Source organism: Parus major, chromosome 19 (genome assembly GCF_001522545.3).
Source record: "Parus major isolate Abel chromosome 19, Parus_major1.1, whole genome shotgun sequence".
In the NCBI taxonomy this organism is placed as follows: domain Eukaryota; kingdom Metazoa; phylum Chordata; class Aves; order Passeriformes; family Paridae; genus Parus; species Parus major.
Genome location: NC_031787.1, coordinates 6,865,677 through 6,886,514, shown reverse-complemented (window position 1 = coordinate 6,886,514; position 20,838 = coordinate 6,865,677). Strand labels below are relative to the sequence as shown.

The 20,838-nt window shown below is 54.2% G+C and overlaps 1 protein-coding gene across 1 annotated transcript in view; it reads right to left on the bottom strand.

Annotated features, from left to right (window-relative positions):
• DOC2B (double C2 domain beta) overlaps positions 1 to 9,557 on the bottom strand; it is a 28,748-nt gene extending 19,191 nt beyond the window's left edge. The window contains exon 1 of the mRNA XM_019008650.2: positions 9,025 to 9,557. Within this exon, the coding sequence (XP_018864195.1) occupies positions 9,025 to 9,358 (334 nt within the window). The 5' untranslated portion in view covers positions 9,359 to 9,557. The remainder of the gene's footprint in view (positions 1 to 9,024) is intronic.
• Positions 9,558 to 20,838: the final 11,281 nt, after the last annotated feature.

The following is a 20,838-nucleotide window of genomic DNA, read 5'->3' as shown; positions in this document are numbered from 1 at the left end:
GGCACCCATGGAGTTTAAGGATATTCAGGGGACCGAAACCTTTCCTGCTGCAATTTCACAGTGATCTCCCAGCCCAAAGGCAAGGGAGCTACAGGTTTGCCTGCTGGCAAAAGGGAAAAAAATTAAAATAATTTCTCCCAAGCAAATATCTTGAGTTCAAAGCAGAGTAAACACACAGGGAGAGTTCTGCCAGAATAAAGTACCCCCCTGGTTGAGCAGCAATTTCATGGCACATTAGCTCCTGGTCTGGGTAAGTCACGAATCAGTGGGGTTTTACCTGCCAGGGAAAGATGAGGGGTGAGGCCAAGCCTGCTGTACCCTGTGCATCTTCTCTGGGTATGGCTCAAATGAACATTTCCAGAGCAGCTCCCTGCAGCTGAACCCCTGCATATCCTGCAGGGAGGAAGGACCAGCAGCTCTCTGCTACCTCTGGGTGCTCCCAGCCACGGGCAGCTCAAGGATGGCAGTGTGAGAAGCTGGAGGCTCCACAAACCAAGTCAGCAAAACTTCCCAGATCTGCATTTTTCACTCAAGAGCGGAAGATGAAACCTCCGGTTTCGGAGCCTCATCATTTCCACCTGCCCTTTAATCAGCGCTTCCTGCCAGCCCCACAGCTCGGCCCTCCGACTTCAAGCTGTTATTTTATTTTTATCACAGAAGGGGGCCTGCAGTTCAGCCTGCTGGATTTGGCAATTTATAAAACAAATTAAAAAGCTTGGCAGGCAAAAAAAAAAAAAAAAAAAAAAAAATCGGTCAAATCAGGAAGGATAACTCCAAATGAGAAATGCCCCTCCCCACTAACACATCTATGAAAATTAAAAAAAAAAAAAAAAAAAAAAAATTCGGTCAGGAAATACTGACAAAGGCTCAGCCAGCCCCAGGGGTGAGGGCAGCGGGGAGCCCCACTCCAGCAAGACAGGTAAAACTCAAAATCACCTTCACACAGCGGCAGGAGCTTGTTCTGCAGGGGACTCAGGTCCATGAGCAAGCATCCAGCAGTTCCCATTCCTCTCGGAGCTGCCAGGGGTGTGAGGGCACCAGGGATCCAACCCTGGCTTTGCTCCAGTCCTGGAGGGGTTTTCCTCTAAGCAGAGAGGGGTTTTTTTGTGGATGGGGAGTCTCAGTTCCCAAGGAAGGGTCTGCCCTTGGGCAGGGAGATGTGGAAACATCAGCACACTGTGTGCTAATTGCTTAAAAATGTGTCTGTTTGATAAATGGGATGGGGAGAAGTTGGGGTTTGGCAGCCAAGGGGCTGCTGTGGAGCTGGGGGTGAGCACTGGCACCAGAGGCAGGAGCCAGCAGGTGCCCAGGACTCATGGAACACGTTAAGGACATGGTGACAGTCCCACAGCCTCTGGTACATCCTGGGAATGCACAGCCAGGGATGGATCCAGCACAGCAGGGAAGGCACAGACAAGGCTGGAGCTCCAGCTCAGGGCTGAGGAGGTGGCAGGAGAGCTGCAGCTACACACCAGGGGTGGGAGCCACCCCTGCACCCCACATCAGCACCCTGTGAACCCTCAGGAGCCCCCTGTGCTCCTGCAGTGGTCAGCACAGCGAGCCAGGGGCTGGGCAGCACATCCAGGCCTGGCTGTGGCAATGCTGCATCCCCAGCTGGCAGGATTGGGCCCCAAACCTCTGCAGAGAAACCTAATCCCCCTTTCTTTAATTGCTTTCCCCCTCCCACTCGAGATGCAGCTCGATTGTGATCTTAATTAGGGGAGCAAGTACCTAAAAAAGAAAAGGGCAGCAATTAGACTCAAAGCGCTGTTACCAGGATTATTTAACTCGACTGGGCTATTCTGAACACTGCCCTCTAATCACAGAGGCTGCAAATAAAAAATATAAATAAATGCCTTTGTCAGGCACTACAAAGGCAGCTTGGCGCTCTCCAGACAGCAGGCAGGATGTATCATTATTATTACAATTATTCTGCTCCAATGATAAAATAACCATTAGGAAAACTGAACTCATTAGCAGGTTCTGACCCTCTTTCCTCTCCGTGAGCTGGGAGAGATTGATGGGAAGGCACTGGCCAGGGCCTGGCTTTTAACACAGGCTCTAAAAGGAAAAATAAATCCAACTTGCACGGGAAGGTGGCCTCTTCTCCCACTGACCTTTGGGCGTTTTGATTAATTCAGTGGGCCAGGAAATGATCAGAGGGCAGCAGAAGCAGCAGATGTGTCTGTGGGCCCGGCCGGGCCTGCGGGCAGCCCGCCACAGCCCGCCACAGTCGGCAGGAATTTATTGTTTATTGCTGACATTTCCCGCCTGTGCCCAGGGTGAGGCGAGGCTGAAGGAGTTTCTATTTATACCTGTGGGATGAGAGGCAAAATGTGGTGATAAATCTGTGCTCTGCTCCCTTCCCCAGCCCCTGTCCTTGCAGGCGCCTGGGCTGTGCTGGCTGGCAGATCTGCTCTCTCTGTAGCCTGGCATGCTCCAAAGAAAAGAATTTCTCATCCCAAGACATGGAAGAGCCACTGATACTCACAGAAAAAGCTTCAGCAAAGCCTGGAAGTGATGATGAAGCACACTCCTTCCCTTCCCAAGGCAGGTGTGACTGCCATCAGACAGCCCAGCAAAGCTCTACAGCAGAAGTTGAGGTGCACACACAAAAACCCCACTATAGAACTAATTAAAAAGAAGTCCAAAAGCCTTAAGTCCCTCTGCTTATCAGCATTGCTGCTCCCAAGATAATCTGCTCACGGATTTTGTGCCAGGGAGATCAGAGTGGAGCAGTAAAAAGACTGCTGGGGATTGTCTGGATTAGCTCTCCCTTACAGAAAGCACAGGTTCAGTAACCTTCAGACTGGGTATTTTTTAATGCACTATAAAAGATAGGTCCCTATTCTTCCATTGCTTTAATTTTTCCTTGCAATGGAGATAATTTTAAAGGTCCTGAAAGGCAGCAAGTAATTCTGTGCACTTACAGCCCCATATAAAATGTTGGTAAATGACTCCTCAGGAGGAACAGAAATTATCTCCTGCCATTTCCAAGCTGGGCTGCTGAAGAACATTTTGATGGCTCTGTGTGTGCTCCTGCCTCACTGGACCATGGGGCAGAGCTTGAGGACTTGCTCCACGAGGTCTGGAAAAGCCTGGGGGTTATCCCTGGAAAACAGCACCAGCAATTCCTGTGGCTTGGGCTGAGCTCAGCCAGCACCCACAGCATTCCCAGCCTGGGCACAGATCCACTCAGGACGCTGCTGTGCACTCAGGGATGGATCCCAAAGGTGCTGAGCCGAGGAGCTGCAGGCCCTGAGGGCTGGCAATGCCCCGATGGCAGCACCCAGCATGGAGCTCCAGCCACGGCATCACCGCAGGATTCGACATCGGCCGGGAAAGGTGGGGGAGGCAGCTGGAAATGGGATATGTCTGAAAGTTGGCGTTCCCATCAGCCATTCCATGAGTGTAGATCCTCTGAGAGGTTTTGGGACATGTCCCAGGGCCAGCACAGCATCCTGGGGCATGAACATTCCCATCAGCAGCACAGGACTCTGATCTGTTCCTGCCGGCAGGGAAGGACATTCCCAGCCCTACAAAAAACCCCAGCAGGGACCAGATCCAGGGGCAGGAAACCTTCCCTCCTCAGCAGATCCACGGATGTGGCTGCACTCAACAGGATCAGGAGCAAGGAACAAACACAACTTTTCTGTCTTGCAACTGTTCCCTGCCTGGCCGTGGGTTTTTCATTTAAAATCTGCTGCAATTAGTATTTCTTTGTTTTGGAGACACGGCGCCAGCCCCTGGTAAGCTCTGGAGCAGGGAGCTGCTTCTTCATGAGGTTGGGTGATGGATGCTCATCAGCTCTTCTGTCTTCTCCAGGAGGAGTGTTCAGATGAACACTTATCTGCTCAGAACAGTTCAGAGATGCAATTATGTTTTACAGCACTAAATGGTCCCTGATGTCAGCAGCAATTAGACTTTCAGCAATTTCAATTTAGAGATGGCCTTCAAATCTCTCCCGCTCTCCTCCTTTAATGAAATACTGTATTGCAATTAGCAACCCCCCAAAACTGCCTTCAGTGTTAAATACAAAGAGATCTGGGAACCCCATGAGCTCGAGTGTGGTGGAACGAGGGGTGGCACTTCTGTCTGTCCTCCTGCACCCTGGAACTGGGAAAGGTGAAGGGCTGGGCAGGCTGTGGGAGGAGGGAACCTCGTTATCCAGCAGCTCTGTGGCTCCTTCATTAGCAGAGGTGCCAGAGGCCACGGCCCATATGCTGCTTCCGTGGATGTTGGAGGAGGGATGCCCAGACAGACCCTGCTCACCCTCGTGTGCGTTCCTCTCCTGGTGCCCCGTGTTCACCTCCAGCACTTCAGGGTGTCCCTGGCCATGGGCAATCCCTGGCAAGAGGGAGGATCCTTGGGGGACGGGGATGTGCAGCCTGCATCACTGCTGGGATGGTGAGCAGGAAAGTGTGAGAGCTCACCCACACCAGCACATCCCAAAAATCCATCTATCCCCCAGGAAAGCAGAGAGGAGCTAATCCAGAGTCAGCCCAAAGCTGCCCTGGGACACCAGGTGTGACACTGCCCTGTACCTGCACACATTTCCTCAGCTCAGGCTGAGCTCTGCTTGGCAAAGCCGTGCTCTGCTGAAATCAGCGGTGGTTTGTTTAGTTTCTTGAGCGAGAAAAATACTTCTTTTGGCCTTATCTGGATTGAAAAGACGATTCAAAGCTTATAAATAGCAGTTGCAGCATATGCTAAGGAGCTGCGTTTCAGAAGTAAATACCCTGCTCGTTCCTCGCCCTCTCCTCTGCCTCCCCCTGTCTGGCCAAAAGCACTGCCAGGTGACTTGCAAACCCTGCACCCCTTCAGACCTTCCTTCTTCTTTACATCTTCAAACAGACAGTAATTAATATCTCCATGATGGCTTTGCCTGCCTAATTATCTTCTTTGCTCAAAATAAGAGTCTTCCTAAATAACTTGTGTGGCGCTGCAGGCGTCACGAGCTGCCGTGCACCAGGACTGGCCTCTCAGCTGCACTTTGGAGAAGTGCTTTTCATGCTGCTGCAGCTCCAGAGCTCAGGAGGCTGCTCCTCCGTGAATAAAACTGGGCATGAAGTGGAACTGGGTGGGTTTGTGCACATAGGAACAGTCCCAGAGAGCCGGCAGGAGCAGGATGGGCAGCACTTCCAGGGATACCGGCTCCTGCTGCAGCCAAGCTCTCTCCTCACCTGAAAACCCAAAGCCAAACACATTTGGAGGAGGGAAGGAATTCCAGTGTGACCAGAGCCTCTTTCCAAAGCCAAACAGCAGCTCAGGGAATGGGGAATTTCTCCAAGGGCTGGAAACTCGATTGCCTGTTGAAGGAGGATGGCTGCTCCCTCCAGAGCTGTCCCCAGCGAGAAGCCCTGGCAGTGCTCCCTCACAGGGACTGTCTCTACCTCTGCTCGTGCTGAGGTTTCAGAGACCTTTACAAATCCCTCAGGTACAAATTCCTGCTGGTGCTGTGAGGGGAAGGCGCAGGCAGTGGAGGGGCAGCAGCATTTGGGTGAAACTGGTGGAGATGGGAGACAGAGCCAGCTCCTCACAGGTGGCACATTGCCATCTAGCTGGCATTTGCTTATTTTCCTTGCAAACCAAGTTTCCCTGGCACTGTGCTGCCCAACTGGGTGGGAAGCGTCCCTGGTGGCTGGGGACCCCGGGGAGCTGCTGCTGTCACAAGGCACCAGCCAAAGATGAGGTGACAGACAGGTGTCTCGAGGCAGCAGGAGCGAATTCCCCCTTCCCTGCCTGCTCCTCTCAGCTCCCAGCAGATGCTGGTCCAACAGCACCAAACCATCCTTCTGCACCAAACACACATTTCCCACTTCTCCTGCCTCCTTCCTTCCTTCCTTCCTGCTCCTCAGCAGTTCTGCTGGGGACAAACCCGCTGCAGGGAGAGTCCTGCTTCATCCAGCACAGGGCAGACCTGTGCTCTGCCAGGCTCTCCAAGGGCCCTGGGATGGCAGCAGTGCCCACCACAACCCTGCAAATCCTCGCAGCAGCACTGCTGATGCAGTGCAGGTCTGATGGGAAGAGCTGGCTCCATGCAATTCCCAGTGATCCCAGAGCCAGCCCAGATGTCTCCACTCATTTTCTGCTGTGTTGGTTGGCCCTGCCTGTTCCCTGCCACTCGCTGCATTCAACAGGCTGCTGGAGATGTGTCCAGAACCACAAACCTGAGCTTCCCATGGCTGGCCCCACCTGTCCTCCTACCTCAGCCAGGTCCCTGCCCATCTCTGGAAGGATTCCACACACACATCCCCCCCTGCCACATCCCTGCTCCCTGCAGATGCCAAAGCTGGGTCAGGCCGCCCTGCTTGGATGGGAGCAGACACTGCAGCTCCACAGACTCTGCAAGTTTGCTGGTGGGGTCTGGAGCACGACTCAGCAAAGGATTAAAGAGCAGGGTGCAGACATCCAGGCTAGGTGAGCTGCAGCAGGGCCAGGCAGGACCTCCCCTGCCCTCTCCACACAGCCCTGCTGGGGCTCTGGGATTCGGGCTGGGATGGCAGCTCAGGTCCTGCTGGAAAAACCCCAGAACCTCCAGGCTGGAGCAGTAACTCCAGGCAGGAAGGAGCTTGGGGAAACCCAGACAATTGCTGCATTTCTCCAGGCAGGGGCAGCTCTCCTCCTCCCACCCAGGCAGCCAGCAGCATCGCCTTGGCGTTGGAGGAGGGAAACCCACAGGCAGTGGGACAAACAGGAGGGAGCTGTTCAATCCTCCTCCTCCCGATGGATCCTGCCACAGCAAAATCCCTCTCCCTGCACCTCTCCGGGGCTGGGCTGGGCACATCTCTGAGGAGTGAGGCAAGATGTGTCCACCAAAACCTCGATTTGTGGCTGCTGCACCCAGACTCCAGCACCAACATCCCCCGAGACCTCCTGAACGGCGTCTGCCCCCCGAGGGGACTGAGAGCACCGAAACCCCAGTGCTGTCCTGACTTGCAGGCACAGACAGCTTCTCCAGGGGAAATTTAGTGCAGGTGACTAATGCAGCAGCCCTGAATCACCCTCCAGAGGTGTGGGGGAGCTCATCCACACTCCCCAGCGTAGCTGATGGCTCGAGTCAGGCTGCACGGATCCCCTCCCTGCTCCCAGCCTGTGGAATGGGTACAGGCAGCTCTTGCCTGGATTTACAACTTGGCTGCTAAACATGGGGGAGTGACAGTCTCATCCTGCACATTCATGCCAGGCGGTGTCCTCGGGGTGTCTGGGCCATCCCGTGCTGTCCCCAGAGATGTGACACCAGCACTGCCACCTCCCTGCTCTGCTCCTGGCACCGCCTTTGCCAGCCAAAACCCCACCACACCTCTGGCAAAACAGCCTCAGCAGTTTTGCCTGACACCTGTTACGCTGCAAGAAACACTTCCCAACACCAGCCTGGGTGAGAGAAACACCCGCCGGCCCCGGCACGGAGCCAAGCTGCTTCCAGCACCCAGCATCCAGCATCCAGCATCCAGCATCCGGGATCCAGGATCGAGGATCCAGCAAACAGCATCCAGGATCCAGGATCCAGCACCCAGCATCCAGAACCCAGCATATAGCATCCGGGATCCAGGATCCAGCACCCAGCAAACAGCACCCAGCACCCAGAATCCAGCATCCAGAATCCAGCATCCAGGATCCAGCACCAGGATCCAGCATCCAGCGTTGCCGATGGATAAATGCAGAATGCAGCACCCTGAGCAATTTCCATGTGAGTCTTCCACGCTGCACTCCGGGGGCCCGGGTGCTTTGGCACTCCCCTGGCCCTGCAGCCCGGTTGCTCCCGTTTCTGCTCAAGGGCGATGGGATAATTACAGCAGCAAATGACCCAAAGCCGGTTAAAGTCCCATTTAAGTGCCCGGCCGGGACAAACGAGGCTTTAGCTGAGCTGTTCTGGCTGGCAGTGCCAGAGCTGTCGCCTCTCCACGGAGAGCCTGACCCCGACACCGGCGTGGGGACAGAGGCTGTGTCAGTCTTGGGGATGGCACCCAGCATCAGCCTCTCCCAGAGGGGGACACAGGGACAGCCGTGCCACCCTGCAGCAGCACAGCCCTTCGGGGAGCCCTCCTTGGGGTCACACTCTGGGGTGTGGAAGAAATGGCAGCAGCGCAGTGGCCGGCAGCGGTGGCGAGGCAGGGCTGTGACATTCTGCAAAGGGAAAGGCACCGCCTGCCCGGCGCTGGGCCCTCAGCAGCTCAGCCTCCCCTTCCCCCAGGACACAGCACGGCTCAGCAGCACCCACTCCCTTCTCCCCGTCATCTCCCGGCTCCAAACTTTGTGCTCAGCCCCGGGCAGGATCTGGCCCGCGGGGGCTGGGCTGAATGGAGCCCTTGGGGTTCCTGGAACTCCGAGGGAAATCGGGTTACCCCGGTGGCCTCGGCCGGAGGAGCCGGGCAGCGGCTGCCCTGCAGCTCCACGGCGCCGGCTGGGAAGGACGTTTCGGGTGGGGAGGGGTTAACCCTTGCTGCAAACACCTGCATCCACCACAACCAAAGCCTTGTGCTCCAAAGGCCCCCTGGTCTCCTGCAGGGCTGTGACTGCGGCCGGGGGTGAGGAATGGAGGGATGGCACGCCGGAGTTGGCCGAGGGAGAGGACAGAGCCCTCCCGGGCGGATGCCATCCCCACGGATCTCCCCGATGTGGAGCCGGCTGATGCTGGAGCGTATCGCCAGCTCATCGGCAGCGTGGCTGGAGCAGCCTGCACCACCGAGCCGGATTAACAGGGTCTGAGCCCAGCCGGAGGGCTGGAGGCGCCGAGCCCAGCAGGGACGAAGCAGAGAAGTGCACCAAGCACGACAGCAACTGGTGGCTCTTGGGAGACTTCCCTACTTTGGGTTCAGCAGCCAGCCTGGCTGCGGCACGGACTCTGCCAGGGCCCCCCTCCACCCGGAGCAGCTCCGGGAGAGCCCCCCCGGCCGCGCTCAGGGCTGCGATCCCCGGGACGGCCAGCACCACTGCGAGGATGCCCCAAGACGGGCAACCAGCCCCAACACCCACCCTTGCCCTCGGCACCCAGCAAACTCCCACGGAAACTTAGGAACTCACTGCAATCGTCGGACTCGTAGCCCTCGGGGTCCACCTGCTCCTCGGGCGCTTGGCTCTTGGCCGGCTGCTCCGCGGGCGTCGTTCCGTGGGCTCCGAAGAGCTGGTCCACATCCTCCTCATCCTCTCGGGGTGCCTCGGCGGGGCTGACCGAGGGCTGGCTGAGCGCGGGGCGCAGGGCGCTGCTGCTGCGGCCGACGGCGGCGGGGAGCCCGCGGGGGAAGCGGGGGAAATAATCGGAGATCTGCTTGATGGGTTTGATGGGGCCGGGGCAGACGTCAATGGCCATGTGCTCCTGGATACTTATGGTCATTTTCTCTCCTTTTCGGAGTGTCATGCATGCGGCTGTCGCTGCCGAGCCCCCCCGGAGAAGCCCGTGCGGGAGAGGGAAGTTTGTGCCGGGGGCTGCGGAGGCAGGTGAGGAGGGAGGCTCCCTTAGGTGGTTGTGGAGCCCTGAGCCTCGGTGGCCGCACGCATGCTGCTGCTGCCAGCCCTGGCGCTCGCACAGCCCCTGATCCTGCCAGCGCTGCCTGGGAATAAATGAGCGAGACGGAGAGACGGATAAGAGGCAGGGGGTGGGCTCTCGGGTGATGTCACCAGCTAGCAACAAAGCGGTACCCAGCAGCGGAGGAATGAGGGATGTGGCCGGCCTGTCGCCCCGGCCGCACGGCCACCAGCCCGGGCAGCCGCCCCCTGCCCCTTCCCCAGCACGGCCGCGGAGCCCCGGGGGCAGCCGGCACAAGCTGGGGTGGAGGGAGGTGGGGAGGTGGCTTTGACCCATCCGCCTGTCACAGCAGGGCTGGTCCCTGCCAGACCCCTCGGGGGGCCGGAGGTCACTGGGCAGGGTCAGGAGCCTTCGTCCTGCTGTGTCACATCCCGGACGTGGAGAGGGACCGTGACAGCCCCCAGGGACCGTGACAGCCCCAAGGGTCTGTGACAGCCCCCGGGGTCCGTGACAGCCCCAAGGGTCCGTGACAGCCCCCAGGGACCGTGACAGCCCCCAGGGACCGTGACAGCCCCCAGGGTCTGTGACAGCCCCCGGGGTCAGTGACAGCCCCCCAGGGTCCGTGACAGCCCCAAGGGTCTGTGACAGCCCCCGGGGTCCGTGACAGCCCCCCAGGGACCGTGCCACCCCCCGGGCCCTCCCAGGTCACCCCAGGCTGTGCCAGGGCGTTGCTGTGCCACATCCTGAGCCGGGGGCATGGATGGCACCAGTGGCCTCTCCCCGCTGCTCACAGGGGCAGGGACAGCCCCGACTCGGATCCCTGCTGTCCCAGCCCGCAGCAATGTCCCTTCCAGAGCTCAGCACCAGCAGGACGAGCTTCTGGAACTGGGAACAAACCGGGGACTGAAGCAGCACATGTGCCCTGCTCGTGGCTCGGGTGGCACAGCCTCTGCCAGGCGGTGTGTGGCTGTGCCATGGAGCTGCTACAGCATCACAGAGAAGTGAGGAACAGGCTGGGCCAGGGCTCAGTGTCATTGTGGCCACTCTCAGCACACCTCCTGCTCCTTCCTGGGCATGGCCAGGGCCCCAGCCCCAGCCAGGACAGACACAGGCTCCTGCCACAGGCTCCCTGGAAAACACCGAGCTGTGCTTTGTTCAGGGAATTGGTCTCAAACTGCTGTTTTCACTCATTTCCCCCTGTGTTCAAACCAATAAATCTGTGGCTTCACAAGCTACCCAAAGTGGACTTTTCAGCAAGGAGTGCCAGAGGAGGAACACTGTGAGAAAATGATGCAAAATCCTGCCCAAGTAACTCACCCTGCACAGGAAAATGTGGCTGAAATATTTCAGAGGAGCAGCCTCTCTGCTGGCTCAGTTCTGGGGGGTCTGGCATGAGGCTGGGACACTTGGGGACACTGCTCAGCCACCACCACCTCCAGCTGCTCACACCAGGTGACCTGACACGTCCCTTAGCCATGCACACAGAGCTGCAGGCTCCTGCAGCCTGGCACACTATTAAAATCAAAGCTCTGTTCTTCAGAGGATTTCCCCCAAATCCCAACAAAATGACACCCAACCTTTCTGTCTACAGCAGAGTTCAGTTTTCATTCAGATTTTGGCTGATGTTAATGCATGTCTTTGAGTCATAACATACTGACACCAGGCAAACGAACCCAATTTACTCCTCACAGGGAAGTGAATGTTTCTCTCCTGAAGCATCCAAACTTGTCACTGCTCTGTACCTAGACATGAAGCACATCTAAGGATGATCTAATGACCTGGGAGAGCAGGAGACAGCTCACTGCTCCTTTGTGTCCCTGCCACATTTTCCCTCTGAGGTGGCTCCTGCCTGTTACAGACCCAGTCTCAGACAGTTTAACCCCTTTCCCATATCCAAGGATTCCCAGGACATGAATTCAGATGGAAATGCCACCTGCTCTGCACAGGGAAGCTGAAGATCTCGCAGGTGGGCTGATGCTGGGTGGAAACATCACGGCAAGCAGAAGGAGATACCTCCGGATTTGGGTGTGTTCATCCACACAGGCTCCATCTTTTGGTGCAGCATCCAGGATGTGGTGTGGACTCAGAGAGAATGAAGCAGAAATTGGGCCTGATGCCCAGAAAATATCAGCAATTTCCTCTAAGAAAGGACAAATAAATAAATAAATAGAATCAAGTTACGTGTGAGGGCCTAATGCCGTTACTACCATTACAAAAGCGTCATCGTTTCAAAGGTTTCCTCAAAGAGCACGAGACCCAAACAGGCAAAGATTGTTTTACAGGACAGAAAATCAAGGCTCTGGGAATTAAGGTGAACCTCTGAGCTCTTCTTCCTCCTGCATCCACAGCTGGGATCAGGGCCTGGCAGCACCAAATGGGAGATGCTCAGCTCAGCCAGGGATTCAGAAGAGCAACAAGGGGGCAGAAAAGGCAGAATTGAAGCAGACAAACTCCCTGGAGCAGGGCAGGGTCAGCCCCCGAGGGACATCCCATCACCAGCCTTATAGACCAAGAGAAACCAAAGCCAAGACTCCCTACTTGTAGCACAGATGGGACTTTGTAGTCCCTGCCCCACCCCAAGCCTACAGAAAGCACCTGGAGCCTTTTCTTAGCTTTTGGTGAGTCCCAAAGCAGCTTGGCTTTAATAAACCACACTTTTCCTACATTCCCATCCCTCCTGGGCTGCACAGCCCCAGATTTACTGGGGGCTCCCCAAACGTGTCACACTCGACAAGACAGAAGGTGAAAGGGACAAAAATAGAAAGTTGGGCTAGGAGACAAAAGCAGGGCTTGCAGATACAAAGCCAGTTTCCAGGTAAAGCTCTTAATTCCCACCGTCTGTCTAATGCCCTGGAATGTGACTTGATTTGATCCCTGGCTCTGCCAGGGCCATTCAGAGCTGCTGCTCTGCCCACGCACGTGGCCTCTGCTGCCCTGGAAGGGGGAATTTGAGCTCCCCACCAGCCCCCAGGAGGGAAGGGAGAGAGTTTAAATGTTAAAATGCCAATTTTAACCACAGTTCTGCCTGGCAGGAAGCAAAGCCACTCTGTCAGGGAATATCCATCCCTGTAGGAAGGGGGGACAGCCTCCAGGGAAGGGGGAGGTGGTCATTACAGAGCCAGCATCAAAGCAGGGATGGGATGAGGGGGCAGAGCAATTGTTCCTGTCAAAATCCATGTTTTCTCCCAAGAAAACAAGATCCTGAGCTCAGCACCTGTGACATTGTGCTTGGGATGTGGGATGCAGGAACCATTACCCCGACTCTACACCAGGCTCCGAAAACACCAAGGTTTCTCTTCAAGTCCTGAACAGGGGCACGAGCACAGGTTTAAGTACATCCAGAAAAAGCCTGTGGCGCTCACTCTGCCTGTGCCACAGCCCAGATTCCTCCTCTGGAGCTGCCCTGCAAATGGGCAAACAGAAGGAATATTCCTACAGCCCCCAAAACTGCAGCACACAGATTAAACATGCACCCAAAAACACAGGCTGTCCTCAGGACACATTTTAAACAATTCTCTTCCAAATGCTGAGCATCAAGTTCTGCTGTTCCAGGTTTAAATCAATGGGAGCAGGGGCTGATCCCAGTTTGATCAATTCCTTTCCAAATGGAAAGCACAGCAGCAGGATGGCACATCCCATTGCTTGCCAGGGATTCAGTGACTGACCCACCGGTTCTTTATTTCTTGCTCAGCTCAAAATCTCTCTGAGTCCCCCTGCTCTGCTGGAGAAAGCACAGAGAGATGTTGCCAAATTAAAACCTTCACTGCCTCTGGATCTCATCCTGGAATTCAGAGAGGTGGGACAGGGAGGTTTGCCAGTGTCCCCAGGGAGGTGACACAGGCAGCACCAGCCTGCACAGCCCTAGCTGGAATTTTGCTTTTCCCAGCCATTTTTCAGTCTGAAAGTACCGGCAGCAGGAGGCTGTAGGTAGGAGGAGAGGGTAGGTAGGCAGGAGAGGGTGCCAGCAGATACCACCAGCTCAATCTGGCTGCAGGACTGGGGGGTATCAGCACTGCCAGGGGATGCCAACACTGCTGGAAGAGACCCCTCCATCCCTCCAGGGTGGCTCAGGACTCACCCTGCCTTCAGTTCCCCTGGCTGGGAGGTAAAAACATATTTTTTATTTCTTCCAGTGAGCTGCAGTTGGGCTGTGTGCATGGGAAGGGGGTTAATTGAAAAGCAACGTGTGCCTGGCTCCTTGGCTCGCTCAGGGCACTGTCTCCTGGCTGACGCACAGCTCCTGGCAGCCTCCCCTCAAAGATCCCTGCCCTCCATGGCTGGGGAGGCTTGGCTGAGCCCATCCAGTGGATTGCTCTCCTTACCTGGTCAAACAGCCTTTGCATTTGCTAAGTAAAGCAATAATAATAATGATGATAACTGGGAAACTTGGCAAAAATAATCCTAAGGAGCTTATTCCAGGCTGTGGCGATTACAGCTCCCCAGCAGCGCTGATATCCCAGTGCATCCCGGCCCCCACTGCTCCTCTGCTTGGATAATATCTGAGGTTATCTGTGCTCCAACAGGCCCTGCTAACAACCATTATTTGACCAGATTTAACCAGCAATTACTAGCTGTGAACAAAATCACTGTGGTGGAATACAACCCACATCCTATTACGACGCAGACACAAACAAACCCTTGCAGAAAGCCAGGCAAGGGCCAAATGCCAGCAGGGGAGAGCCCTCTCCCCTCAAAATATTGCTTAAGGTTCCCAGAGACTTAATGGAACACCCAACCAGTGGCAAAGGTGGATGGAATCCTCCTGGCCAGCACCTGCAGATGGACCTGGAAAGGAGCTCCCAGGAGGAGGGAGGGAGGCACCAGCTCTCCCTGAATCTTCAGGATGGGCCCAGAATAGTTCTACTTTCAGTAGGGGCTGATGTTTAACGTTTAGCATATGTTGCCATTTCCATGTGAATCCCAAAATAGTTGGTGTTTTCTTTTGTAATTTTAGTGCACTTGGCTCTTTTGGAGTCCTGTGGAACGTCTGCCCTCCTGCTGGGGAGGGGACCTGCTCTGCTCGTGCACCCTGACACCTCACTGCCAGCACTGCACATCGAGCACAGGGGACAACTGGGGATTCAGCTGCTGTAAATCTCAGCTCTGGGGGTAAATCCACACAGGGATTCACCAGGGTGGGTCTGTGCACAGCCTGAGCTGCAGGAAAATCCATCCAAACCGTGCCCAGGAGGAGAGTGACGTCTGATCTTGGGGCACAGCACTGCCAAGGGCTCAGTCCTCAGGGGGATTTGCACAGGGATGAACCTTTTTGGAGTTTTTTTCTTAGATTTCTCTCCTGATCTGTGAGTTTCCCTGAACTCCAGAGCCTTAGCAGGGGTTTGCCATCACCAGGCCTCACCCTCTCACACAGTGCTGGATCTGATTGTTGCGAGATAAACGTGGACCCACTCCCTTGCAATCAAGGGAGGGGAGACTTCTGTGCAGCATCAACTCCTATTAGACTAATTTTATCTGCTCTCAGTGCCTTTCCAAGCTGGAGACAACGTCCTCTGAGATTATCCAGCTGACTTGTCTTAGGAGTTTTACCCTGCTTTTACCTCTTCCCGACAGTCTCCCAGCTGCAGGAGGATGACAACATTCCTCCTCAAGACTTTCCAGGCAGCCAGGAGCAAAGCCTGGTGTTAATTTTGCAGCAGCACCTTATCCTCTGGTGGCTGGGTCTGGAGATACGTGCTGGGGCTGGGCACTGCTGCCTCCTGCACCCCCAGCTCTTCCCATTCCATAAATGTCCAGAAACAGAGTTCCCATCAGCATTTAGGGCCCGGCCCTGTTGCCATGGAAATGGATAGACTTTCTGCTCACATTTTGGTGGGAAGAGGCATTTCAGGAGTCACACCAGCTCCCAGAGTCAACACAGGAGTGAGGGCAGAAAGCAGCCGAGCTCCACAGAGGCACCGGGGGGAATCTGCTCCCACGCCACGCTCCAGGAATTCAGAGCTGGATGCAGGCAGAGGGAAAAATGCCACCAAGAACCGGCAGCAGAGTGAGCTCCAGGGAATCACGAAATAACATCTTGGGTTTGCAGTATTAAAGAGCAATTTGGCTGCATTAAGAGAGCTTTATAGCTGCTCCTCTCCCACATCCACGTCAGGGTAATGACATCCTGTCAAAAGCAATCTACCCAAACCCCCCTGTGCAACCCCTGCACCTGTCACAGCTCTGGGACTGCTCTGTCCTGGCTGCTGCTCCTCCCAGGGCTGGGACATGTCCTCTCCATCCCTGGCTCATGAGGCTCAGCCATGAGCTGTGAGGGAATGATCCATCGTGGAGGCCAGGGAGTTTTCCTGGCTCCATCCACAAATCCCAGTATCACGCCAACATTAAAAAAAACAAACCAACAAGAATGGAAGAGCAAGAGGAGGAGCAAGAAGAGGAGCAAGAAGAAGAAGAAAAGATCCCACAGATTCACTGTGGGATCAGGCTGCTGGAGAGACCAACTACCCCAGGTTCCCTGAACCAGGCAGTGCTGCTCACACGTGCACCACAAAGACAAACTCACAGCAGCACCTGAGGGGCAGCAGGGAAGAAATTGAGGCCACAGCCCAGACAAGCTGGTTCCTGCCTGGAGAGCAGCAATCCTGGCAGGGCTGGGGCAGGCAGGATGCTCTCAGATCCACGGGCTGTTCAGCTGCCTGACCTTATGTCACCCGACTCAGGACAAAGTTTGTCTCCACTGAAGGGAAGCCCAAGCATTTTCCAGCTCTGTGGTGATCCAGGGAAAACAAAACTTGGGAGCAAAGAATACCCACCAGCTGCAAAAATGGGAGACAGGCGGCATTCCTCAAAATACAAACTTTACAGGGTGCTGAGGGGGGCACCTCCCAGGTCACTTGGCAGCCAGAGGAGTCACTAGATGGCCCTGCTAGTCCTGTTCATCTGATCACAGCACGGATATTGAGAAATGCTGCTCTGCAGGAGCTGGGAAATCTGTGGCAGGGAGGTGGCACCTTGGCCAGGAGTGACCAGGCAGGTGAAGGGTCTTTCCTGGTGCCACCATGCCCTGGGTGTCCTCTTCCCTCCCCGAGAGCAGCTCCAGCTGCCAGCGATGCTGGAAGCCTCAGTGTAATCATGTTGACAGTGATGGGTGTAAGAGCCAGGGAACCATATTAATGAACCCCGTGTTGCTGGATAATCATGACATTAGCCTTATTGGATTAGAACATTTGCATAATTTGGGCACGAGCTGCTACCTGCACGGAGACATATGTTTACATGAATTTACATCCATTTGCATCCCAATGAAGCTGCATCCTCAGCAGCCTCCAGGCTGACCAGTCACGGGCCATTGGCAGCTCCAGCCCAGGGAGCATTTCCTGCTCTCAGGACAATCCCAAACCACTCAGGAGCCGCCAAACAACAAAATTCTCCCTCCTCAAGGTGTTCCTCACACCTCACTCTACCCTTGGTGGGTCAGGAGAACAGCCCCTCTGCTCAGCACTGGGGTCACCTGTGAAAAACCAGGTTCACTTATTTTTTTATAGAATTTAAAAGTTTAATAAAAAGACAATTAGGAGATAAAAATAAAGTAAAATATACAGATACAGCCGGGTGTCTCTGCATTCAGCCAAGGGAGCACACCTTACTAACAAAGGATTGTCCCTTAAAAAGAGAACCCTACTACATATCCATAAATTCTCATGCATATTCAGACATTCTTCTTAGGGTTTTTGATGTTCCTCTATTTAGTTTTTTCCTTGCCCCCTTCCCAGTAGATCAATCTTCTTGGTGCCACGGGGTTTTATGTCCTCTCATAATGGGTGCCATAAATTTTCCCTTTGGAGGGCTTGGAGGATTGCTTGTCTTCATCTGGATAAAATAATCTTAGGATGCAGGGCAGGTCTCTGACCATCTTTTCAGTCTCTTGGTTATATAAACAAAAAGTAGTTTGTGCTTTAATATCATGTTATAGCCCAACATATATGTGTATTATACCCCTATTTCTAAATATCATCAATAACAGAAATATAAGAAACTTTATTAATACAACAAAATTTTCTAACCTTATACATATAACATTCATTATAATACTTGCAAAAAGCCAATAATATGATATGCATTTATAACAATCCCTTTCCCAGTTCCCACAAACTCTTGCTGCCTGCCAGGTCCCAGGAAAAGGGGCACTTGAGCCCATCCTACTCACAGCTGTGAAAAGGGATCGATAGAACACTCCCAGCAGGCTGAAAAGCTCAGGATTTAAGAGGCCAATAAAGGCAGCCCAAAATGAACTCCTTTCTCTGTCTTTTCAAGCCACCAGCTCTTTGATTCAATTGCTTGATTTTATAGGAAAGGGGAGGGAGATCCAATTATTTGATTCTTGATTTCTTAGTGTAGAAATACAGACTCTGCAACCACGGAAAGGCAAAAATCCCTTAAAGCAGTGTTACAACAATTTGGTGGTAACATCAGCTTTATAGGGCTGTAAGAATCAGCAGTTTCCCCTGCAGGGCTCCAGAGCAGAACCTGCTCCAGCATTCAAGGAGTGCAGTAATATCTGAGCACAAAATCCTGCAAACCCACCCTCAAAATCACAGGGTGAGAGGTGGCAGCTGCCTGGCTGCTTGTCCTCGAGTGTTTTCCTCACCAAATCCCTTCACAACCCTGGGAATTATGATTTGGGAGGGACCAGGAGCTGCACACTTGCTCCCAGGTTATCTCCAGCCCCAAAAATTGCTGCTGGCTCCTTCCAAAGGCTGCCATGAAAACAGACAGCAGGAGCAGCCCAGGGGTGTCCAAACCATGTTCCACAAGCCTCACTGCCACTGAAAGCTCTGCAAATTAAAGGGATTTATCTCTGAGTGCTGGCCTGCAAGATGCAAAGAGCTAAAAACCCCAAAGTGCCCTTGGGATTAAACTTACCTGAACCCATCAGCAGCAAGGAGAGCAGCAAATTGTGCAGGGAGCTCACTGGAAGTTTCTCCTGGGATGCTGAGAGCTGGAGCAGCCTTCTCTCCCCTTTTCTGCTGCACACAGTGATGCTGCCACATCACTAAAAGCTCAAATGGTGTTTTCAGGGTCTGCTCACCCAAACCAACCCACACCCACTGCTTTCCCTCCCGAAGGAGCTGGAGAGAAAAGAAAGGAGCTTTAAGAAACTGCTCACTTGGGTGAATCCAAGCCTGGGGGATTGGATTGGGAGCCCAGCTCTGTTCTGAGGAAGGTGAGGAAGGCACCTGACCCCCATCCAGCACCTTCTCCACTCCCTGCACAGCTTCAAAGCCTGGCATTTAGCACATCTCTGCTTCAGCCACTCAGGCTGTTAAATGGGCACGTTTTCACTCCTAAAAGCCATGTCAAGACCCTCTGGGAATCTCTTACCCTTGTTTTAAGTGGAGTGCATCATATTTCAATATTTCACTCCAAAGCTTTTCCCATATCTGAAAACTTCTGGACCCACAACCCACCTGAGAAACAAGAACAAAGCCAGCAGAGGGCTCGGGGGGACTCTCACCTCGAAAAGAGGGACATCACCAGAATCTCTGGCTGAAAAACTCCTGTTTTGGAGGAAGAAGACGTTTCAGCTGATTGTGCCATTAGGTGCCAAAGCCAACTGCAGGTGCCTGGCGATGGCTCCGTGTCTCAGGCAATGAGGGGAGAGCCCAAAACGGTGGCAGCAGGAGGAGGGGAGGTGCTGGAGCATCACTGCCGGGATCTGGGCTTGGGCAGAGCACTGGAAATGTCCATGGGACGCTGGGTGGAGGCCACGGGAGGGTTTGATCAGCCCCAGGCTGCCGGCTTGGCTCACAGCTGGACACACCAGGTAACAGGAGAAAATCCAACCCCTTCCTCTCCAGCGGGGGAAAGAGGAGGGAGGGAGGAAAGAAAGCCCAGGGAATGAGTTCTGCACAGGACAGGAGCAAGGCAGCTGTGATTTCCAGCCGGGGAGGAACAGGACCAGCCCCAGGCACAGACCTTGATCACGATGGGGCATCCCACAGAGTAAAACCCCTTTTCTGCCTCTCCCACACACTCACCCACCTCCAAAACACATCAGGACTGAGCTTGTGCTGCAAAAATCTGACTCCTGCATGCTTCCCTCTCCACAGAAGGAATGTACCAGGCTGCATCTGATTTCTTCTCTCCCTTTCCAGCCCTTTCACCCTCCTTTCCCTATCTTCGAGGAACAGATGCACCCATTCAGAACCACGCAGGAGAAAGTGTGGATTTGCCTTCCCAACCGCAGTGCAGCTGGCAAAGCACAGGAGGGAAAATGATGTTTTGCACGAATACAGAAATTATCTGTACTGATCTTATTAAGCTTGAATGGGGAACCGACAGAAAAAGAAAGGAGGGGAGCGAAAGGCTTTGTTTGGGTGTAGCATCATTATTGTTTATCCTCTCCAAGCACTCCATCATCCTAATCCCACTGTCTGCCACGGTGACAGGTCAGGAACAGCCATCTGAGAAGCAGCACCAGCCTGCCAGAGGGATGCAAACCTGGCAAGGCAGTGCCTGGGGGACCCAGCAGCACCTCGGGGAAGTCTCACCTGCAATTCCCAGGCCAAGCATCCAACGACTCACAAACATTATTGGTGTTGAAAATATTTGTGTGGTACCTGTTAGCACCAGAGAGCTGGGACAGGCAGTGGTGAGGGAGAAACAAAGGCTCAGGAACTCCCTAACCCACTCCCTCACGGGGATATTCGTATTTATCACATGAATAAATTCGATGCCAAGATACCCAGGACACAAGAGCAAATTCCTCACGGTACAGGCAGCACAGCAACTCTGGCAAGTACAGAAAAACAATCACAAGGTGGAAATTCAAACAGAACACCAGTCACCTGCTATCAAAACTGGGGAAATTTGGCAAGTTTCCTCCTTAGCACTTACCACATCAAGGCTGCTCAATGATGCTAATTAAACAGGTACCTCCCAGACACAGCCTGGAAGATTTACATCCCTAATTTGCATTTCTCAGTTTATTTTTCTTTCCTCCAAGGCACCATTTGAATGGCCACGGTGTGATTGCTTGGAGGGGTTTAATTTTGCACGAGTGCCATTTGAAGATGAAGGTCTGTCCCATGGCTGCTCCTCCTGCCCCTGCTCTCCCACCGTGGGGCTCAGCTGTTCACTGAGGTTTTCTTGGTTCCTTGGGCTCAGCTTCACCAGTTTAGAAATAAAGAATGCTGGGCTCAGCTGCTCTGGGTGATCCAGCTGCTGTCCCAGGGGCTGGGAATGGATCAGTCTGGGGATTATTTTGGGGGTGAGTCTCTGAAACACCCAGCAGCAGTGCACGGTTGTTAGGACCAGTCTCAGAGGTGTGATCTTTCCACCCACATCCCAAATCCAGTCCCAAAACCCGAGAGCAGGGCAGCTCCCACACCCCAGGGGCTGCTCCCATGGAATGG